Source organism: Somniosus microcephalus, chromosome 6 (assembly GCF_052327205.1).
Source record: "Somniosus microcephalus isolate GS21.2 chromosome 6, FLI_Smic_1.0, whole genome shotgun sequence".
Classification (NCBI taxonomy): Eukaryota; Metazoa; Chordata; class Chondrichthyes; order Squaliformes; family Somniosidae; genus Somniosus; species Somniosus microcephalus.
The window spans coordinates 25,915,188-25,937,912 of record NC_140992.1 but is presented as its reverse complement, the minus strand read 5'-3'; the positions used below and the strand labels follow the sequence as shown (position 1 = coordinate 25,937,912).

Below are 22,725 nucleotides of genomic sequence, written 5' to 3'. Positions count from 1 at the left end.
AATTCCACAGATGAGGTGAAAGTGACTGCCCTTGACATCAAGGCAGCATTTGACCAAGTGTGGCATCAAGGAGCCCTAGTAATATTAAAGTCAGTGGGAATCAGGGGGAAAACTCTCCACTGGCTGGAGTCATACCTAGCACAAAGGAAGTTCCTCAGGGCAGTGTCCTAGGCCCAATCATCTTCATCTGCTTCATCCATGACCTTCTCTACATCATAAGGTCAAAATTGGGAATGTTCACTGATGATTGCACAGTGTTCAGTTCCATTAGCAACTCCTCAGATAATGAAGCAGTCCATACCTGCATGCAGCAAGACCTGGACAACATTCAGGCTTAAGCTGATAAGAGGTACGTAACATTTGCATCACACAAGTAGCAGACAATGATCATCTCCAACAAGAGAAAGTCTAACCATCTCCACTTGACATTCAATGGCATTACCATCGTCGAATCCCCCACCATCAATATCCTGGGGGTCACCATTGACCAGAAGCTTAACTGGACCAGCCACATAAATAATGTGGCTACAAGAACAGGTCCATCTACAAGGCACAAGTCAGGGGTGACATAAGAAAACTACTAGGCACTTGGTCTGAATATTAAACAAGGCTTTAATCAACTGTTTTTCAACATGGAGATCTAGTTGTGTCCTTCACTAGTTCCTGTTAAAGAATGTCCTGAGCAAGCTGGGCCCATGCCCGAGTATTTATACTCTCCCTGGACAGCGCCACCAGCAGTATCATTTCATAAGTCATTTCCACATGAATGACAAGATTCAGGTCAAGGGGTGTGATGGAATATTCTCCACTTGCCTGGATGAGTGCAGCTCCAACAACACTCAAGAAGCTTGACACCATCCAGGACAAAGCAGCCCACTTGACTGGCACCCCATCCACCACCTTAAACATTCACTCCCTCCACCACCAGCATACCATGGCTACAGTGTGTACCATCTACAAGATGCACTGTAGCAACTCGCCAAGGCTTCTTCGACAGCACCTCCCAAACCTGCGACCTCTACCACCTAGAAGGACAAGGGCAGCAGGTGCCTGGGAACACCACTACCTCCAAGTTCCCCTCCAAGTCACACACCATCCTGACTTAGAAATATATCGCCGATCCTTCATTGTCTTATGATAAACGGTTCAGTTAATAACCAGGAAAATTATGGAAAGTACAGGAGGGAATTGAAAAAGTTAATATGGGAGGCAAAGGAGGTTAAGTGAAAAGATTAGCAGGTAACATTAAATTGAACCCTAAAACTTTTTATAAACATTTAAAGGGTAATAGAGGTTTTCAAGATGATGAGCGGTTTTGACAGAGTAAATAGTGAACAAATATTCCGTCTGGCGAGTGGGTCAATAACTCAAGGTCACAGATTCAAAATCATTGGCAAAGATCTAGAGGGGAGATGAGGAGAAATGTTTTCACTCAGAGTTGTGGGGATCTGGAATGCTCGACCTGAAAAGGTGGTGGAAGCTGATTCTAGATATAACTTTAAAAGGGAGTTGGAGAGGTACTGGAGGATGAGGAGCTTACAGGGTGACGGACAACAAGCGGGGACGTGGGGACTAAGCATGACTGCTCTTTCAAAGAGCCAGCACAAGCACAATGGGCCGAATGGCCTCCTTCTGTGCTGTGAGTTTCTATGATTCTATGATTCCATCGTCGCTGGAAGTACCTTCACTACACGAATAGCAGCGGTTCAAGAAAGCGGCTCACTACCACCTCCTCAAGGGTAATTAGGGATGAACAATAAATACAGGCCTTGCCAGCGACGCCCACATCCAGTGAATGAATTATAAAAAAGATGTTTTACCACCTTGGCACAAAGCCAGAGGGAAATGAAAATTGTTCTGAATGGAGCACCTTCCTGAAGGTACACACCGCCTTTCTCTGCAGTCCTATGACCACAGGTACAACTTCCATTGAACTGACAGACTTATTCTACTTAGTAGTTGGAAAACAGAAGATAAATGCTCAGATTTTGACAGAAATTGAGGTAGAAATTCATCTGAGCACATTTCCTATGTTACAACATTTCAAAAGTACTTCATTGGCTGTCAAGCGCTTTGGGACGAACTGGGGTCATGAAAGGCACGATATAATTGCAAGTCTTTCTTTCAGAATTGGCTCTGCGTGGGCAGCGAGCATCCCAACTGGGAGGCCGGCCGGAGATTGGCTCGAGGCCTCATGAGCTGCCAGCCCCCCCGTCATGCCTCCACAGGCAGCTCATGAACTTCGAGCCAGTTGCCTTTTTTCAGGTATCCTTGGGGTGCAGGGTGTAGCCCTGCGAATTCGGGGCATTTCAGGACCAGCTTTCCATCCAGAAAACAGACGTGACCACGACCAATTTCTTGGCGTGGCGGCTATTCTGGAACCAGGATAGATTTAACCCGGTCCCCTCATCCCCCACCCCCCCCCCCACCCACCCCATGCTCAGCGCCACCCGGTGACAGGAGGTCAGCTCATATGTGTAATGTTCTAGTGCTCCGGGCTGGAGAGGTCTGGGCCACGATGACAGGAGCCAGCAGCCAGCAATGGGGGCTGGCCATTGTGGGAAAGGGAATTGCTGAACATGGGGGAAGGAGCACGCAATGGTGGGCACAGGAGCCACTAAGCAGGGAGGTAGGTAGGTTTGCTGGTGGGGCACTGAATAAAGGTAGACAGGAATTGTCTTTCCAAACAATGCGACAGCCCCTTCATGCTGGGTGTCTCAGTCTAATGTAACCAATAACATAGGAGCAGACTGCCATTGTATTATAAACCCAAATTAATATCTTTTTGAAAAAAATGACACTAGCTGCTTACATTTACCCTTAGTTGCTTTGTGGAAATCTGAGCTGTCACTTAGCATTAAGCTCTCCCTTCTCAACAGGCCTGCACTGCACACCCAAACAGCTGGCTTGCACTTGCTTGCTATATTTTGATGATATGACTTTGAAACTCAGCACTATGGATGAAAATAACATGTTTTTAAAAAACATGTTTTAAAATGACACCTTAGGGGTAGAAATTTGTTTTGGGCGGACGGAAACATATCAACCGCCTGTTATGCGACCCGTACAATTCTCAGTTCCATTGACTTCAGTAGAACTGAATATCGGGTGGGGCGTATAACAGGCGCCGCCACCCCCCCCCGTGGATACCGTCCGTCTTGCACCAATTCCCAAGACAATTTTCTACTCCATTAACTTTATCGTGTGAGGGTCCTCAGTTACAGAATAAATTTACAGAATATAAATTCATCTGTTTTGAAAAAGAGCCCATGTCCAAAACATCAGCCTGTCCTTTCTCCTTCCCCAGATGTTGCTGTGCATGTTTAACATGTTCTGCTTTTGTTACAGAACAAGTTAACTGGGACTCTTCTGTTTTTCAAACTAACTGGAATTTTACTAGAGTGGAGTTTGTAAAATATTTCTTACCTGGTGTCGCCATCACTCAACGCTCTTTCTGTGATGGTGATCAACTAAAGAAAGGAAACAAAATGAGATTATTACTACTCCAAGCCAGTTTGTACTACGATAGCAAAATACTGCGGATGCTGGAAATCCGAAATAGCAACAGAAAATGCTGGAAACACTCAGCAGGCCAGGCAACATCCGTGGAGAGAAAATAGTCAACGTTTCAGGTCGAAACCCTTCGTCAGGACTGAAAAAAACCACAGGAAATGAAACAGATTAAAAGGCCAGTTTGGGGGCTGGGAAATGGGGATAAGAGAACAAAAGAGAAGTGAAGAGACATTAAGAGGTATTCAAAACCAGACGAGATGGTGATAGGACAAGTGGAGACAAAAGACGGCTCTAGATTAGGTGTGAAATGCGCTGGCAGAATGAGAGACAGCTGCCATGTGGGAGAGAGAAAAAGGGGGAAGGGCACAAAACAAAGGTGTGGATAAAAAATATATATAAAAATGTAATAAGGGCCGAGGTTATGATCTGAAATTGTTGCACTCGATATTGAGTTAAGAGACCACTTTTTTGCATGAGAAGAAGCCTTTTAGCAAACGCAATGCAAAGCTTCTCCATCACCTGTAGAAATATAGCTCTGAATAATACAACTCTAAAAACGCCTCCAGCAGATGACTCTGAATAGCACACACACAACTTGATCACCTGTGAAAGTACTTTGCTGTGACTGTACTGAATGGCAAGGCAAGATCGAATGAATAGCGCTTGCCTGTACTATTTTACAAACCCTTATCGTAACCTCAGTACAAATACTCCAGAATGTTCCTTCACTTGAGCTTGTGTCCGCATTAGCAGAAACATTCCGAATTTCCCAATCTTTAGCAGTGACAAAAACAGTGACGTACGAGGAAATGTAACAATTAACTCCTCCCTGTTACACAATACATATAGCAATTGCCACTGTGTAACCCTTTCAGTCACAGGTGTACTTACACTCACAGGCTTGCATCATGCAGGTGATTTACTGGTGTCACAGAGCGTTAAATGGGGGCTGCGTTTAAGGGCCACGCCATTTCCTCTAGTGTACAGGCAACACAGGGGTGTGGGAGGTGTAAAGGGAAATTATTGGAAAAAATTCTGAGGGACAGAATTAGTCTCCACTTGGAGAGGCAGGGATTAATCAAGGATAGTCAGCATGGCTTTGTCAGGGGGAGATCATGTCTGACCAATTTGATTGAATTTTCAGGGGGTGAGTAGGTGTATGGATGAGGGTAGTGCAGTTGATGTAGTCTACATGGACTTCAGTAAGGCTTTTGACAAAGTCCCACATGGGAGACTGGTCAAGAAGGTAAGAGCCCATGAGATCCAGGGCAATTTGGCACATTGGATCCAAAATTGGCTTAGTGGCAGGAGGCAGAGGGTGATGGTCGAAGGTTGTTTTTGTGACTGGAAGCCTGTCTCCAGTGGTGTACCGCAGGGATTGGTGCTGGGTCCTTTGCTGTTTGTAGTGTACATTAATGATTTAGATATGAATGTAGGAGGTATGATCAGTAAGTTTGCAGATGACATTGAAATTGGTGGAGTGGTAAATAGCGAGGAGGGAAGCCTCAGGCTACATGATGATATAGACGGGATGGTTAGATGGGCAGAACAGTGGCAAATGGAATTTAACCCTGAAAAGTGTGAGGTGCTGCATTTTGGGAGGACCAACAAGGCAAGGTAAGACACAATGAATGGTAGGACCCTAGGAAGGACAGAGGATCAGAGGGACCTTGGTGTGCATGTACGTAGATCCCTGAAGTCAGCAGGACAGGTAGATAAGGTGGTTAAAAAGGCATATGGGATACTTGCCTTCATTAGCCGAGGCATAGAATATAAGAGCAGGGAGGTTATGATGGAGCTGTACAAAACGCTAGTTAGGCCACAGCTGGAATACTGTGTGCAGTTCTGGTCGCCACACTGTAGGAAGGATGTGATTGCATTGGAGAGGGTGCAGAGGAGATTCACCAGGATGTTACCTGGGCTGGAGCGCTTCAGCTATGAAGAGAGGCTGGACAGGCTGGGGTTGTTTTCCTTGGAGCAGAGAAGGCTGAGGGGGGACCTGATTGAGGTGTACAAAATTATGAGGGGCATAGATAGGGTAGATAGAAGGGAACTTTTCCTCTTAGTAGAGGGGTCAATAACCAGGGGGCATAGTTTCAAGGTAAGGGGCAGGAGGTTTAGAGGGGATTTGAGGAAAAACTTTTTCACCCAGAGGGTGGTTGGAATCTGGAACTCACTGCCTGAAAGGGTGGTAGAGGCAGGAACCCTCACAACATTCAAGAAGCATTTAGATGAGTACTTGAAATGCCATAGCATACAAGGCTACGGACCAAGTGCAGGACAATGGGATTAGAATAGACAGGGCTTGATGGCCGGCACGGACATGATGGGCCAAAGGGCCTCTTTCTGTGCTGTATAACTCTATGACTCTATGGACACCACTCCTGGAGTTCAAATTTCCTCTTTTTTGAAACACACTCTCAAGAATGCAGAACATTTGGCACACTTTGACTGGCAGAGCAGAGCAGGAAAGGTGATTGCTGGCTTACAGACGGGGCAATCTGGTTCTGCAGCATGTGCAGGTAGATGGCATGGGGAATCACAAGCACATTCTATGGAAGCATCAATCACTTAGGAGTGACGCATGAGAAAATACGAGGTGCACCAGTACATGTGACACAAGACGCCCGCAGATCACGTTCAGCACATTCCACAAATGCATACTTAGAGATAGAAGCAAATGTTCAGCAATGTAGAACGAATGAGGTGAGGCAATATAAACTAAATGGTACAATTTTAAAGGGGGTGCAGGAACAGAGAGACCTGGGGGTGTATGTACACAAATCTTTGAAGGTGGTAGGACAAGTTGAGAAGGCTGTTAAAAAAGCATACGGGATCCTTGGCTTTATTAATAGAGGCATAGAGTACAAAAGCAAGGAAGTTATGTTAAACCTTTATAACTCACTGGTTAGGCCCCAGCTGGGGTACTGTGTCGAATTTTCGGCACCACACATTAGGAAGGATGTCAAGGCCTTAGAAAGAGTGCAGAGGAGATTTACTAGAATGGAGTACAGAACTTCAGTTACGTGGAGAGACTAGAGAAGCTGTTCACCACTTAGAACAGAACAGAGCAGGTTAAGGGGAGATTTAATCGAGCTGTTCAAAATCATGAAAGGTTTTGAGAGGGTCAGTAACCAGAGGGCAAAAATGTAAATTAATTGGCAAAAGAACTGGAGGCGAGATGAGGAGAATTTTTTTTAAGCTGCAGGTTGTTGTGATCTGGAATGCACTGCCTGAAAGGGTGGTGGAAGCAGATTCAATAATAATTTTCAAAAGGGAATTGAATAAATACGTGTGGTGATTATTCCTTGTTTAGTAAAAGTATTGTGATTGGTTGTTTGTTAACTGCCTTGGGATATATGTTGTAATCTCATTGGTAGTTGATGTCACATGATGTGTGGTGGCCACCTTAAATTCAGTTCTTTTCCAGCTTTGGTTGGGACTGGATGTGGAAAGATGTGCTGCAGATTTTAAAGTTAATAAAGCCTAGCTTTGGAAGGCAAATCTATTCTTTATTTCAATACGTGAAGGGGAAAAATTTGCAGGGCTATGGGGTAAAGCGCAGGGGAATGGGACTAATTGGATAGTTCTTTCAAAGAGCCTGCACAGGTACGATAGGCCGAATGGCCTCCTTCTGTGCTGTATTATTTTATGATTCTTTAAATGTAAAGATTGTAGTCAGTCGCTTTTTAATAACTCATGGGGCTGGATTTTCATTGAGGAGTCGGGTAGGAGGCGGGACTACAACTTTCAGGGTTGTAGTCCCGCCTCCATCGAGTTGTAGCCAACCCACGCGATTTTGACTTGATTGACCTTGTTGAGCCGCCCAGCGGGCTCAGCAGGCCAATTAAGGGCCACCCAGCAACAGGTGACGTTAGAGATTGAAATTTCATCTGTCAAGACCTTTTGACAGATGAAATACTCGCGTTTCACAGCTGTTTGAAGCTGTCAAACACTGACACTCTGTACTCCAGGTTAATTCCTTCCTCTCAGGATGATTTAGAGATCGCCCCGGAACAGAAAGCAGAGGCTGCAGATTTTGACAGCTGGCGGCCATTCTGCTTTCTGTGCCGGTGAGATGAGGGACTCCCGAGACCTGAAGGAAGGAAGGCTGTAAAAGTAAGCAAAGGTTAGTAGAACTTCTTTAAACACTTTACACAGACAAAACACACTTACCTCTGCACTCATGCACCCATCACTCACCTGAACACCGGACATCTCGACCCCTCCAAGCCCTTCATCCCGACGGCCCGCCTCGCTAACTTGGCGTGGTTTTGAGCCGTTGGGAATCCCACATTTCAACAATGAAAATAGGGATTAGGCTAAAAACTGCCTGTTAACTACCTGTTAAAAGGCAGTTAATTGGCACGAATCCCCTTCCCGCCTCGGGGAGGCGGGTCCCAGTGCGGGGCGGGTACCCGCCTCCTTTGAAGCTGGCATGGAGGCGGGATGGGGTCGGGACCCCCGATTTCGGGATTTTAAACCCCCACAGGCCTCCAATCGCGCCTCCACGGCCCAATGAAAATCCTGCCCGTGTTCCTTTACAATTGCGTAGCAGAGAACAGTAGGTCAATTTAAGGTAAAATGGATTTACAATGTTCTAATTGATGTGCCTTTCAATGCAGTAAGGGACATTGCGTGTCTCAATGAAAAAAAATTCTTGGATGATTACCCAATGTATCTGCCCTGCTACAGGCACTATCTGCTCTGCTACAGGTGGCTGATGTTCCCCCACGTCCTCTCATTGTGGTGTGGCCAAGCAAGATATCCTTAACTGTTGATCACCCTAGCATGCCGAATGTGTTTGCCACACTTCCAAGGAAGAATCAAACATCACAGTTTGTCAGGCATTCAGTCATCCTGGTGGTGCTACTGTGCCAGCTTCTTTTGGAGTGAAATGGGAACATCTAGATGAAGTGAAAATAGTTTTAAGCAGCAACATGGATTTCAGTGAAGATGATCATACTTGGCAAACCTGCTATATTTCTTTTGAGGAGGCAACAGATATAGTTGATCGGAGAAATGCTGTGGATGTGGTGTACATGGACTTTGAGAAAGCTTGTGACAAGGTACCGCACAAGAGACAATTGAAGAAGATTAAGGGGGAGGGTGGGTAGCAAATTGGATAAAAACTGGTTGGAAGAGAGTAAAGAGAAAGCAAGAGTCAAGGGCAGTTTCTCAGCGTGGTTAGAGCTGAGTAGCAGTGTGTAACAAGGTTCTGTTCTGCAACCGCTGCTGTTCACTACATACATTAATAATTTAAGTATAGGGTTAGAGGGAATTGTACAAATTTGTGGACAATACTAAATTAGGAGATATAGTAAATAACTCTGAGGGCCAAGGGAAGCTGCAAGGGAATATTGATAAGGTGGTTGAATTGGCAAAAAAAGTTGCATGAAGGGTGAGTTGGCACATATTGTTCAAAAAAAGTACTTTGAATGGGGGAAAGCTGGCTGATGTAGGAGAGCAGAGGGATTTGGGAGTTCAGGTTCACAAGACATCAAAAGCAAACCATAAAAATATGTTAATGGTATACAGGAAACTCTTTTTTATCCGTCACCGACGGGACCGGCGTGGTGCCGGTTTATCAAAAAGTCCGGATTACAGAGAGGTTGTAGGGTTCTCAAAATTCCCACATTCCCCAAAAGTTATGGATAAAGGGACCCTGTATGGATAAGTTATTAAAAAGGGTACCCATAAGAAAATGGCTTCTGAAACCTCGTGACCAAGGCTTGCAGGATTTTAAAAGCAAGGCCCTGCAGAAGGCAGGCCCATTCAAATCCTGAAACGAAACCTAACATGCATGGATCTGTGAAAGACTTTGCCATTTTCTAAAGCCAGACAGCTAGGTAAACACAGAATATGCATTCTTCACCTTGGAACAGATCAAGTCAGGATGGACCTAATCTTGAGGCCATTAACTTTTTGAATAAATAATCGGTAACAGCTTATAGGTAGCTACCAAGCCAGGAAAGACGATTAAATTACATAAATAACAAACAGCCAGGATATCGAAGCCATTAAACAAGGAGACAACTGCCCCAAAAGCCGTTAAAAGTGAATGACTGTAATCATTTTAGACGAGCCCGCCAAATTAAACAAAGGACTGACCTGATTTGGCGCGCAGATAAGGGGTGAAGAACCGGGTATAATTGTAGGCCCACCGGTAGCTCTCCTTCTCTTGCCTCTTGCTCTTGCCTCTCCCAACACTGAGGACGCCCATTACAACACCGGGGGCCAAACGCGGGAGGAGAACGGAATCCGATTCGAACAAGCACAAGACACACGGGGCCGCAGACAGACGAGACGAGATGAACAGCAAAACCGATAGGCAGAGAAGGGCAGCGAAAAAGAAGCGTTGGGGATGAGCGAGCACACACCCTGGCCTAGTTATAAGCTGGCGTTTGAAGCATGGGTAGAAAAATCAAACTGACAATATAAACCGCCAACCGAGCCCCAACCGCAACAAAACCGTCGGCGACCAAACCACCACCAGAAGAACAACCATTCCTGCAAGGTGAAGTACCCAAAGAAAGACTTTACTCTAACGAAGGAAAAGGAGGGTACTTCACACAGACAACTCCACCGCCGCGCCCTGTGACCACGTGACGACGGCAGGCCCCAAAGGACAACAAGAGCGAACCCCAAAACCACAACCGGCTTAATCGACAGGTTTCGAACTGTCAAGGAAACCCCATTGGTGAGCATGAATTCCTGGCCCCTCGTAGCTTAATCTAGTTAGGTATTGGGGGTGGGATAAGGATAGTGGGATTTTTAATGTGTTTGTTCCCTCGATGTGCCGTGTGTTCCCCATTCCCAAATAAGTGTAATTTTATATGCCTGTAATTATTCCATTAATTCTCAGTATTGTGTCTTATTGTGCCTTTAATAAAAATTGCGGTTTTCTTGCACCAAACCACTTGTCTACTCTATTTTCTGTATCGCCGCCTGTACCCAAGTCTGGTGTCTAGAACCCAGGGGTGTGGGAGCGATTCGAACCACTCAGAGACAGTCAGGGGCAGAGCTGACTAGGCACACGCCACCCCCTGCAAGGTATAGTAAAAGGTACGAGAGCCCCGTACACGGCCACAGATCCAGGCGTCCCTGTTGCATAGCAACAGGTGCAGGAACCCCGGCCACAGATCCAGGCGTCCCTGTTGCATAGCAACAGGTGCAGGAACCCCGGTTACACGGCCACAGATCCAGGAACGGCCACTAATATGAAGTAAAACTTACCTGAACCTACTCCTGAATTTTGCTGGTTAACAGAGATTTCCAGTTGTTTAGGTGCCGGTAAATCGAGAGTTTCCTGTACTTAGTTTGTGGCAAGAGGAATATAACAGAAGCGTCAGGGCCGACCTTATGGGTGGGCAATGTGGGCGACCACCCAGGGTGCCGTGGTCAGGGGGGGTGGCCATGGTCAAGAGAGTCTGACATTAACGGTGTCGACCTCTGCAAAGAACTTGGCTATTTCCAACGCCTGCTTGCAGCAGACTGTAGTGCTCCTCATGATGAGCAAACTTCAAGTTTCAAGAACAAGTTCCCATACCCGTGGCTAGCACTCAGGATCCTGTTCATCATGCCTGTATCGGTGGCAAGCAGCAAACAGAGCTTCTCGAAGTTGAAGCTCATAAAAACATATTTGCGATCGGCCATGGGAAATGACAGACTGTCTTCACCGGTCATCCTGTCTATCGAGAACGATGTGGCTCAAAATATCTTGGCCAACAGTTTTTTATTTGTTATTGGAAGTATAGTGAACAGTGAGGACAGTGACAGACTTCAAGCAGACATAGGCAGGCTGGTGGAATGGGCGGACATGTGGCAGATAAAATTTAATGCAGAAAAGTGTGAAGTGTTACATTTTGGTAGGAAGAATGAGGAAAGGAAATATAAACTAAAGGGTACAATTCTAAAGGGGGTGCATGAACAGAGGGACCTGGGGGTATATGTGCACAAATTAATAAAGGTGGCAGGGCAGGTTGAGAAAGTGGCTAAAAAAGCATACACGATCCTGGGCTTCATAAATAGAGGCAAAGAGTACAAAAGCAAGGAAGTTATGATGAACCTTTATAAAACACTGGTTCGGTCTCAACTGGAGTATTGTGTCCAATTCTGAGCACTGCACTTTAGGAAGGATGTGAAGGCCTTAGAGTGGGTGCAGAAAAGATTTACAAGAATGATACCAGAGATGAGGGACTTCAGTTACGTGGATAGACTGGAGAAGTTGGGGTTGTTCTCCTTGGAGCAGAGAAGGTTGAGAGGAGATTTGATAGAGGTGTTCAAAATCATGAGGGGTCTAGACAGAGTAGATAGAGAGAAACTGTTCCCATTGGCGGAAGGGTCGAGAACCAGATGACACAGATTTAAAGTGATTGGCAGAAGAACCAAAGGCGACATGAGGAAAAACTTTTTTTATGCAGCGAGTGGTTAGGATCTGGAATGCACTGCCTGAAAGGGTGGTGGAGGCAGACTCAATCGTGGCTTTCAAAAGGGAGTTGGATAAGGACCTGAAGGAAAAATATTTTCGGGGCTACGGGGAAAGGGCGGGAGAGTGGGACTAGCTGAAGTGCTCTTGCAGAGAGCCGGCACGGGCTCAACAGGCCGAATGGCCTCCTTCTGTGCTGTAACCATTCTATGATTCTATTTATGTGTTTACCTTAATGTTTAGTTTATTTGTCACTTTGCTATAATGTTATTTTTACGACTTACATCGTTCATTATTTAAATTATAAAAAAACTTTTGAGATTACAGTTTTACTTCTGAAATTTGCTTATACTACTACATACTTAAACTCAAAGAAAGATTGCCAAAATACAAGTTTGCCCAGGGCGACATTTTCCCTAAGGTCGGCCCTGAGAATAGTCATGATGAAATGGTGAATCTATGTAAAATCTTAGTAAACCACAGTTGGGAATATTGTGTGCAGTTTTGCATTCTGCACTATAGGAATGTTGCTGCGGCAACATAGAGGTTACAGCAGAGATTCAGTTGGATGTTATGAGGAAATACAAATGCAAAGAAAGACTGCGGCTGTTTCATTTGAATACATAAATACAGATTATCTGAACGGCAATCAGATTATTATCTGAACGGCAATAGATTGGGAAAAGGGGAAGTGCAACGAGACCTGGGTGTCCTTGTGCACCAGTCGCTGAAGGTAAGCATGCAGGTGCAGCAGGCGGTTAAGAAGGCAAATGGTATGTTGGCCTTCGTAGCGAGAGGATTCGAGTACAGGAGCAAGAATGTCTTGCTGCAATTGTACAGGGCCTTGGTGAGACCACATCTTGAGTATTGTGTGCAGTTTTGGTCACCTTATCTGAGGAAGGATGTTCTTGCCATGGAGGGAGTGCAGCGAAGATTCACCAGACTGATACCTGGGATGGCAGGAATGACGTATGAGGAGAGATTGGGTCAATTGGGCTTATATTCGCTGGAGTTTAGAAGAATGAGAGGGGATCTCATTGAAACTTATAAAATTCTAACAGGACTAGACAGACTAGATGCAGGAAGCATATTCCCGATAGTGGGGGAGTCCAGAATCAGGGGTCACAGTCTAAGGATAAGGGGTAAGCCATTTAGGACAGAGATGAAGAGGAATTTCTTCACCCAGAGTGTGGTGAACCTGTGGAATTCTCTACCACAGAAGGCAGTTGAGGCCAATTCATTAAATATATTCAAGAAGGAGTTAGATATATTGCTTAAGGCTAAAGGGATCAAGGGATATGGGGAGAAAGCAGGGACAGGGTACTGAATTTGGATGATCAGCCATGATCTCATTAAATGGCGGAGCAGGCTCGAGGGGCCGAATGGCCTACTCCTGCTCCTATCTTCTATGTTTCTATAAGATTAAGGCATGATTTGACTAATGTTCAAAATTTATATGCAGGATGTCTCCACTCCCATTTCCACAGATACTGTCAGGAGCTTCCACTGCCCAACCCAAGCTTCATTACAAACATAAATCATATATAAAATCAACTGATTTGTTCTTTGCCCATTTTTATGATGCATTATGTCTGATTTGTGACTGTTACAGGGCATAACCAAAACTAAAATCTGCCTCATTTGAGTGTGGGAATATTCCATTATAACCTTTAGAATTAGGGGAAGCTAGATAAGTACCTGAGGGAGAAAGGAATAGATGGATATATATATATTTTTTATTCATTCATGGGATGTGGGCATCGCTGGCAAGGCCAGCATTTATTGCCCATCCCTAGTTGCCCTTGAGAAGGTGGTGGTGAGCCACCTTCTTGAACCGCTGCAGTCCGTGTGGTGAAGGTGCTCCCACAGTGCTGTTAGGGAGGGAGTTCCAGGATTTTGACCCAGCGACGATGAAGGAACGGCGATATATTTCCAAGTCAGGATGGTGTGCGACTTGGAGGTGGTGGTGTTCCCATGCGCCTGCTGCCCTTGTCCTTCTAGGTGGAAGAGGTCGCGGGTTTGGGAGGTGCTGCCGAAGAAGCCTTGGCGAGTTGCTGCAGTGTATCTTGTAGATGGTACACACTGCAGCCACGGTACGCTGGGTGGTGGAGGGAGTGAATGCTTAAGGTGGTGGATGGGGAGCCAATCAAGCGGGCTGCTTTGCCCAGGATGGTGTTGAGATTCTTGTGTTGTTGGAGCTGTACTCATCCAGGCAAGTGGAGATTATTCCATCACACTCCTGACTTGTGCCATGTAGATGGTGGAAATGTTTTGGGAATCAGGAGATGAGTCACTTGCTGCAGAATACCCAGCCTCTGACCTGCTCTTGTAGCCACAATATTATGTGGCTGGTCCAGTTAAGTTTTTGGTCAATGTTGACCCCCACGATGTTGATGGTGGGGACTGGATGATGGTAATGCCACTGAATGTCAAGGGGAGATCGTTAGACACTCTCTTGGCACTTGTGTGGCTCGAATTTGACTTGCCACTTATCAGCCTAAGCCTGAATGTTGTCCAGGTCTTGGTGCATGCGGGCATGGACTGCTTCACTATCTGAGGAGTTGCAAATGGAACTGAACACTGCAATCATCAGCAAACATCCCTACTTCTAACCTAATGATGGAGCAACTGAAGATGGTTGGGCCTAGGACACTGCCCTGAGGAACATAAGAACACAAGAAATGGGAGCAGGAGTAGGCCATTCGGCCCTTCGAGCCTGCTCCGCCATTCAATGAGATCATGGCTGATCTTCTGCCTCAACTCCATTCACCGGCCCTATCGCCATATCCCTTGATGCCCTTACTAGTCAGAAATCTATCGACTTCTGTTTTGAATATACCCAATGACTGAGCCTCCACAGCCCTCTGGGGTCGAGAATTCCAAAGATTCACCACCCTCTGTGTGAAGAAATTTCTTCTCATCTCAGTCCTGAATGGCCTACCCTTTATCTTGAGGCTGTGGCCCTGGTTCTAGATTCCCCAGCTAGGGGAAACATTCTCCCAGCATCCACCCTATCAAGCCCTGTAATAATTTTGTATGCTTCAATGAGATCCCCTCTCATTCTTCTGAATTCAAGAGAATACAAGCCTAGTTTACTCAATCTCTTCTCATACGACAGTCCCGCCATCCCAGGAATCAATCTCGTGAACCTTTGTTGCACTCCCTCTATGGCAAGTATATCCTTCCTTAGGTAAGGAGACCAAAATTGTACACAGTACTCCAGGTGTGGTCTCACCAAGGCCCTATATAATTGGAGTAAGTCTTCTTTATTCCTGTACTCAAATCCTCTTGTAATGAAGGCCAGCATACCAATAGCTTTCCTAATGGCTTGCTGCACTTGCACATTCACTTTCAGTGACTCATGTACAAGGACACCCAGGTTCCTTTGAGCATCTGCATTCCCTAATCTTTCACCATTTAGGAAATACTCTGCCTTTCTGTTTTTTGTACCAAAGTGGATAACTTCACATTTATCCACATTATATTCTATCTGCCATGTTCTCGCCCACTCACTGAGCCTGTCGAGAAGCCTCTTCACATCCTCTTCACAACTGACACTGCCGCCTAGCTTTGTATCATCAGCAAATTTGGAAATGTTACATTTAGTCCCCTCATCCAAATCATTGATACAGATTGTGAATAGCTGGGGCCCAAGCACCGATCCTTGCGGTACCCCACTAGTCACAGCCTGCCATCCTGAAAAAGACCTGTTTATCCCTACTCTTTGTTTTCTGTCTGTTAACCAATTCTCAATCCATGCTAGTATATTACCCCCAATTCCAAGTGCCCTAATTTTGTTCACCAACCTCTTGTGTGGGACCTTATCGAAGGCCTTCTGAAAATCCAGATACACCACATCTACCGGTTCCCTTTTGTCTACTCCACTAGTTACATCCACAAAGAACTCCAATAGGTTTGTCAAACAGGATTTCCCTTTCATAAATCCATGTTGACTCTGCCCAATCTTACTATTACTTTCTAAGTGCCCAGTTGTTGCATCCGTTATAAATGATTCCAGCATTTTCCCAACTACTGATGTGAGGCTAACTGGTCTGTAGTTCCCCGTTTTCTCTCTCCCTCCTTTCTTAAATAGCGGGGTTACATTTCCTATCCTCCAATCTGCAGAAACCGTTCCAAAATCTATAGAATTTTGGAAGATGACAACCAATGCGTCCACTATCCCAATGGCCACCTCTTTCAAAACCCTAGGATGTAGGTCATCCGGTCCTTGGGATTTGTGGACTTTTAGTCCCATTAATTTTACTAGTACTGTTTTTTCACTAATAATAATCTCTTTAAGTTCTTCATTCTTGTCACACCCTTGGTTTACTCCTATTCCTGGGAGGTTTTTTGTGTCTTCCTCCCTGAAGACAGAAACAAAGTATTTATTTAATTTCTCTGCCATTTCCTCATTCCCCATTATAAATTTTCCCGTCTCTGACTGTAAAGGACCTATATTTCCCTTCGCCAGTCAACTCCTGCAGCGATGTCCTGGGGCTGAGATGTTTGGTCTCCAACAACCACAACCATCTTCCTTTGTGCCAGCCAGTGGAGAGTTTTCCCCCCAATTTACATTGACTTCAATTTTACTAGGGCTCCTTGATGCCACACTTGATCAAATGGTGCCTTGATGTCAAGGGCAGTCACTCTCACCTCACCTCTGGAATTTACCTCTTTTATCCATGTTTGCACCAAGGCTCTAACATAGTATTGCAAGGATGCACTCTTTCTTGTAGCTTGCCAATCTTACCTATCAAGTCGTACCCAGAGAATCTCCTGCAATGGCTTCTCTTCTTGCCCAAAGACTATCACCTCTGCAATCCCTCAAGACTCTATCATTGGCCCTCTCCTATTTCTCATCTACATGCTGCCCCTCAGTGACATCATCAGGAGATATGTTGTCAGGTTCCATATGTGTGCTGACGACAACCAAATTGCCTCCTCTCTCGACCCTTCCACTGCCCCAGTCCTGGATGAGCCTCAATTGGCTCCAATTAAACATTGGAAAGACCGAAGACCGAAGCAATTGTCTTTGGCTCCCGCCACAAACTCCGTTCCCTTGCCATCGATTTCATCGGCCATTTAAGACGGAGATGAGGAGGAATTTCTTCGCTCAGAGGGTTGTGAATCTTTGGAATTCTCTACCCCAGAGGGAGGAGGATGCTGAGTCGTTGAGTATATTCAAGGCTGAGATAGACAGATTTTTGGTCTCTAGGGGAATCACGGGATATGGGGATCAGGCGGGAAAGTGGAGTTGAGGTCGAAGATTAGCCATGATCTTATTGAATGGTGGCGCAGGCTCGATGGGCCGTATGGCCTACTCCTGCTCCTAATTCTTATGTTTTTAGCCCCCTTCCTGGACACTGTCTCAGTCTGTTCGCAACCTCGGCGACTTATTTGACCCTGAGCAGAGCTCCTGACCCCATATCCTCTCCATCACAAAGACTGCCTACCACGCCCGTAACAACGCACGTCTTTCCCCCTGCCTCAGCTTATCTGCTGCTGAAACCCTCATTCATCTTTTGTTACCTCCAGGCTTAACTATTCCGATACTCTCCTGGCCAGCATCCCATCTTCCACCCTTCATAAACTTGAGCTTATCCAAAACTCTACTGCCCGTATTCTATCCTGCACCAAGTCCTGCTCAACCCAGTGCTCGCTGACTGACATTGGCTCCCGGTCCAGCAACACCTCAATTTAAAAATTCTCATCAGGTCCCTTTCATGGCCTCACCCTTGGACCTTTTCTAGCCCTGCAAGACCTGCCCCCTCCCCCCCAAGAACTGTTCCTCCAACTCTGGACTTTTGTGCAGCCCCCACTCCCTTCGCCCCATCATTGGCGGCCGTGCCTTCAGTTGTATAGGCTCCAAGCTCTGGAATTTCCTCCCTAAACTTCTCTGTCTCTTCGCCTCTCTCTCCTACTTTAAGACACGCCTCAAAACTTACATCTTTGACCAGATTTTGTCACCTATCCCAATATCTCTTTCTTTGGCTCGGTGTCAAATTAATGCTCCTATGAAGCAGCTTAGAACGTTTTCCTATGTTTAAAGTGCTATATAATTGCATGCTGTTGATGCTGAGATTATAAAATCACATTGCCACCCTACCCTACCCCGCCCCTCGTCCACATAAAAAACAAACCACAGATCTGCACATATAATGCTGGCCATGCCAGCAACAACCACATCCCGTGAATGAATATAATTATGTATTGGGAGGCAGAGGACTCTAGCATTTTAACATTTTATTTCAAAACAACTTGGCTTGATTTGCAACTGGTCTATTAGATAACAAAAAATCCTATCAGTAACTGAATCATGTACTCTTTGCCCTATGCAAATGTAGTAAAGTTGTTTTGTAAGAATCTTGCTGTGGCTCAGTGGGTAACACTCTCACCTCTGAGTCAGAAGGTTGTGGGTTCAAGACCCACTCCAGGGACTTGAGCACAAATATCTAGGTTGACACTCCAGTGCTGAGGGAGTGCTGCACTGTCAGAGGTGCCATCTTTCGGATGAGACGTTAAACCAAGTCTGCTCTCTCAAGGAGGACGTAAGGGATCCCATGGCACTATTTCGAAGAAGATCAGGGGAGTTATCCCCAGTGTCCTCAATCAAAAAAAACAGATTATCTGGTCATTATCACATTGCTGTTTATGGGAGCTTGCTGTGCACAAATTGGCTGCCGCGTTTCCTACATTACAACAGTGACCACGCTCCAAAAAGTACTTCATTGACTGTAAAGTGCCTTGAGACGTCCAGTGGTTGTGAAAGGTGCTATATAAGTCCAAGTCTTTCTTTCCATGGTAGTGATAGTCAAACAGTGTGTAACCGCACCAGATATATTTGACAGGATGTTCTTATGAGCTAAGCAGGCAAAGGGCTTGGAGTAAACATCACGATGGCCCAGAAATTCGGGACTCCACGGGTGAGTACGCATGGGGTACTCACCCGTAGGCCCAACGGAAGTGCCGGTTTCGCGCATGCGCGGGAAACTGGAACTTCCGTTCCCTTAAAAGGTCGAACGCGTACGCCAGAGGCAGCGCGTGTGCATGGACGTACGTTTTTTTTGCAGGTTTCTCCGGGAGGGTAAGTCTCCAGGAGTTGCACATGTAAAAAGCAGGCGCAAGGGGGCCTGCTTTTAACAAGGTAAGTGGTGAATTAATTAAAATTAAAACATTTTTCCCACAGGTTTATTATTTTTAATACTTTAAAGAAAGGTAAGTTCATTTTTAGCCCCGTTAGAAAATGTAATTAATTTTTTCAAAAATTTAAATTATTGTTTAATAGTTATTTTATGTAATTTATAGTTATTTTAAAAATGTAATTAAAAATTTTTTTTTTTGAAGTTTTTGTGATGTTTTGGGGCTTATAGTATTTATAGTTTTGACAGCTCTTCCTGTCAATTTTATGAATGGGCATTTCCCTGCTACCATTGGCTCTCCATGGCCCACGTGATCCCAGGGGACGCATCGAACTAACGGTGCCCCTGGGATACACAAGCACTGTGCGCCGGCAGTTGGAGGAGGCCCAGGATCGGAATCCCACGGGGGTCCACAGCTCAACGGCCGGCGCGCAAGGCAAGTGCAGATCGGGGGCTTGCACCCGCGGGAAGCCTCCGACCCGAATTTCTGGGCCGATATTTAATCAGTGCAAGTGCAGTTTAGTTGTAGATACTTAAAGTGAAATTATTAATAAATAAATTAAGTAGTCAATAAATTAATAATTAAGTTTCATTTAAACACAAGTGAATGGCTACTGGGGGTGACTGTGATATCATTGGGGGAAGATTCATCTGTTCACTATTTGTAGCAAAATCCTAAATGTTTGTATAAACAAGATTTGAGTACAAATAGCAAACAGAAAAAATCTCCCCTCTCTCCACCCCCCCCCCCCCCCATTGAAGGGTTCGGGTAACGCTGTAAACATGGAGTACATTTGTTTCAGAAGTGGAGGAGTTCATTTTGAAATTCTCAATATTTCTCATCCGCCCCTTCAACTCAGCCTATTGTTTTCTGTGGTTATATTTAAATTTTCCCTCCGTAAGTAAAACGTTTACTGAAGTTTGCACATTTTACAATAGAGGCAAGTATTAAAGTATCAAATCACTGATATTTTTGATTTTGCCCAAGCCTTACATGCCCAGTCAAGATAAACAATTCTTTGTGCAAAAATATACATATATATATACTCATTTTTAATTGTTAATTCTCAAATATATGACAAACTGACATAAAAAACAATTTAAAATGAAAGGGTTCCTATACAAAACTCTAGCAGGTTGGATCTACCTGTGCAGACGAGCGGGTGAGTGTGTGTGTGTGTGCACAAGTTGAGGGGAGGACGGAGAAGAGGGTCAAGGTTTGAAAGTATCCAGACTATTAATTTAGGATTTAAGGTAGATTAAGTGTGTTGTACGGAGGCAGAGGAATCTAGCATTTCAGCAATACTTTTTCCGTCGAGTGCTCCCTTCTAATTATTTTTCTGTTTTAACATTTTTGTTTATTTCCATTACTTTGACAAGAGCTCCACAAATCATTTTTTCCTCTGTCCCCAATGCATTCACTACATTAAATTAGCACAGTAAGGCGCCGTCTGATATGCTGCCATTAGTGCGTTGACTTGCTGCACTCAGAATTGATAAGTTACGGCAAGTTTCTGACTCCTCAGCCAAAACTTGTTCCAACATGGTCGGAGGCAGTTTAAGGAAAATGTAAAATGGGAGATGATTCCCAACCTAGCAGCCAGCACAAAAAGCACCTTATTGTACCTCTTAGAAATGTCAAGAGCAAGTCAGCCAACACACAGAAAGGATGTAGCATGTGGTTTACTTTTTCTCATTTTCTGAGAAATGAAAATTGAGTGAACTAAGCAAGGCTTGTTTACAAGGTAATAGAAGGCAGCTTATTGATTCACCTCAGGTTTCCGCTCACTAAAAAGGGTTTGTCAGCCTGCCTTTTAGAAAGATCGGAGAAGCGAGCGTGTAAGGGCACGTACAAAAGACACAACATTCAGTTCAAATCACAAGCGGGTACTTATGTTACACCCCCAGGGTATGCTATTGTATGATTAGATATTGGACAGTACAGGGAACTTGTAACAACATGGTACGATCTTGAATCTGCCCAATGTACTCCAGGATGATATATGATAATACTTGCATTTATTCAGTGCCTTACCACATCAACGCATCTCAAAGTAGTTCAAACAAGGAGTTATTTTGAATGCAGTGATTGTTATATAGATAAACACAGAAACATTCGACAACAACAATGAAGTGAATGGTGGTGCTGTTTGAGGGAGGCATATTAGTTAGGATCCTAAAAGAATTCCTTGTCCTTCTTCAAATAGTGCCATAGGACACTTAACATCCACCTGTTTAATGTCTTATCCAAAAATTGCATCATCTGGCAATGCAGCACTCCCTCAGTACTGAACTGAAGTGCTAACCTACACTAGGGGGGCGATTTTATGACGGGGGCGCGTTGGAGGTGGGACTGCTGCTTGTCGGGTCGATGTCCCGCCTCCATCGATTTGTGGCCAACCCACGCTATTTTCCCCTGATTGACCGTGTTAAGCCCGCCCAGCGGGTTTAGCAGGCCAATCAAGGGGAAGCCGGTTGCAGAGCACGTCATCGTATGACGTGCTATCTGTCAATACATTTTGACAGATGAATTGTCATCGTTTGAGAGCTCTGTGAAACTGTCAGACAGTGACAATCTCTGCAGTTTGATGAGGTCTCGAATACAAGACCCCATCAAACTTCTTTCTTTAACAGAATTGAGATGATTGTTGCATCTGTGAATGCAACGGCCACCTGTCAATCCCAGCACGGAGGTGTGAGACTCTCCGCATACACACCGACTGAAGCCTGCAGGAAGAAACAAAGGTAAGTACACTTACCTCAGATACTCACCTCTACACTCTTGCACCCATCACTTACCTTCACACCACACCTTTGCACCCCCCGACCCCCGCAGACTCAATACTTGCCTCGCTGAGCTGGCCTATTTTGGAGCCTTTGGGAAGCCCGCACTTGAGGGCAAAAAGGGAATAATCCTATTTTCTGCCTGTTAACTACCTGTTAACAGGCAGTTAATAGGCTTTAATCCCTTCCCGCCTCCAAGGAGATGGGAACCAGCGCGGGACGGCTACCCGCCTCCTGGGAAGGTGGCATGGAGGCGGGTTGGGGCGGGTTTGGCACCCGCCCCCAAATGCTGCCATTTTCCCGGCAGTCCTGCCTCCATACCCGCCTCCCCAGGCCTGGCAAAATCGCCCCCTAGGTGCTCAATTTCTGGCGTGGGCCTCAAACCCATAACCTTCTGACCTAGAGTCAAGAGTGCTGTCAATTGAGCCAAGTTCACACACAATACTGACCCTTGCATTGCCTGTTACAGCACCATACCGCTACAGTGAACCCAAGATAGTATATATGTGTGTATTATGTACATGTGTGTGCATGTATGTATGCAACTGCTGCCTGGGCAGTACAACTTATGGAATCAATATTTCAACATTAGATGGGATTGAAAATAGCAACAAACACAATTTACTGTATTAGGTAACAGCACAAAAAAGTCACTCTTCACCCAATACGTTTCACTATTTGTCACATGCATCACACTACACTGATACTACAACATATAGTACACATGCACAAGCCCTTACTGAATCATTCGACTTTTGCTTTAATCACTAGATAATAACCAGCTGTGATCATCTGAAGGGAGCACATAGGTCATAAAATAAAAAACAGTTTTAGATTTATGGAAACCCAAGCACAGGAGGC

General features: G+C 45.2%; 1 protein-coding gene across 2 annotated transcripts in view; it reads right to left on the bottom strand.

Annotated features, from left to right (window-relative positions):
* The window catches only part of LOC147115544 (phospholipid scramblase 1), a 123,211-nt gene that overhangs the window by 44,754 nt on the left and 55,732 nt on the right, over positions 1 to 22,725 (bottom strand). For both annotated transcript variants that reach the window (XM_085989857.1, XM_085989856.1), the window contains one exon: positions 3,427 to 3,470. In XM_085989857.1, the coding sequence (XP_085845983.1) occupies positions 3,427 to 3,439 (13 nt within the window). In that variant the 5' untranslated portion in view covers positions 3,440 to 3,470. The remainder of the gene's footprint in view (positions 1 to 3,426; positions 3,471 to 22,725) is intronic.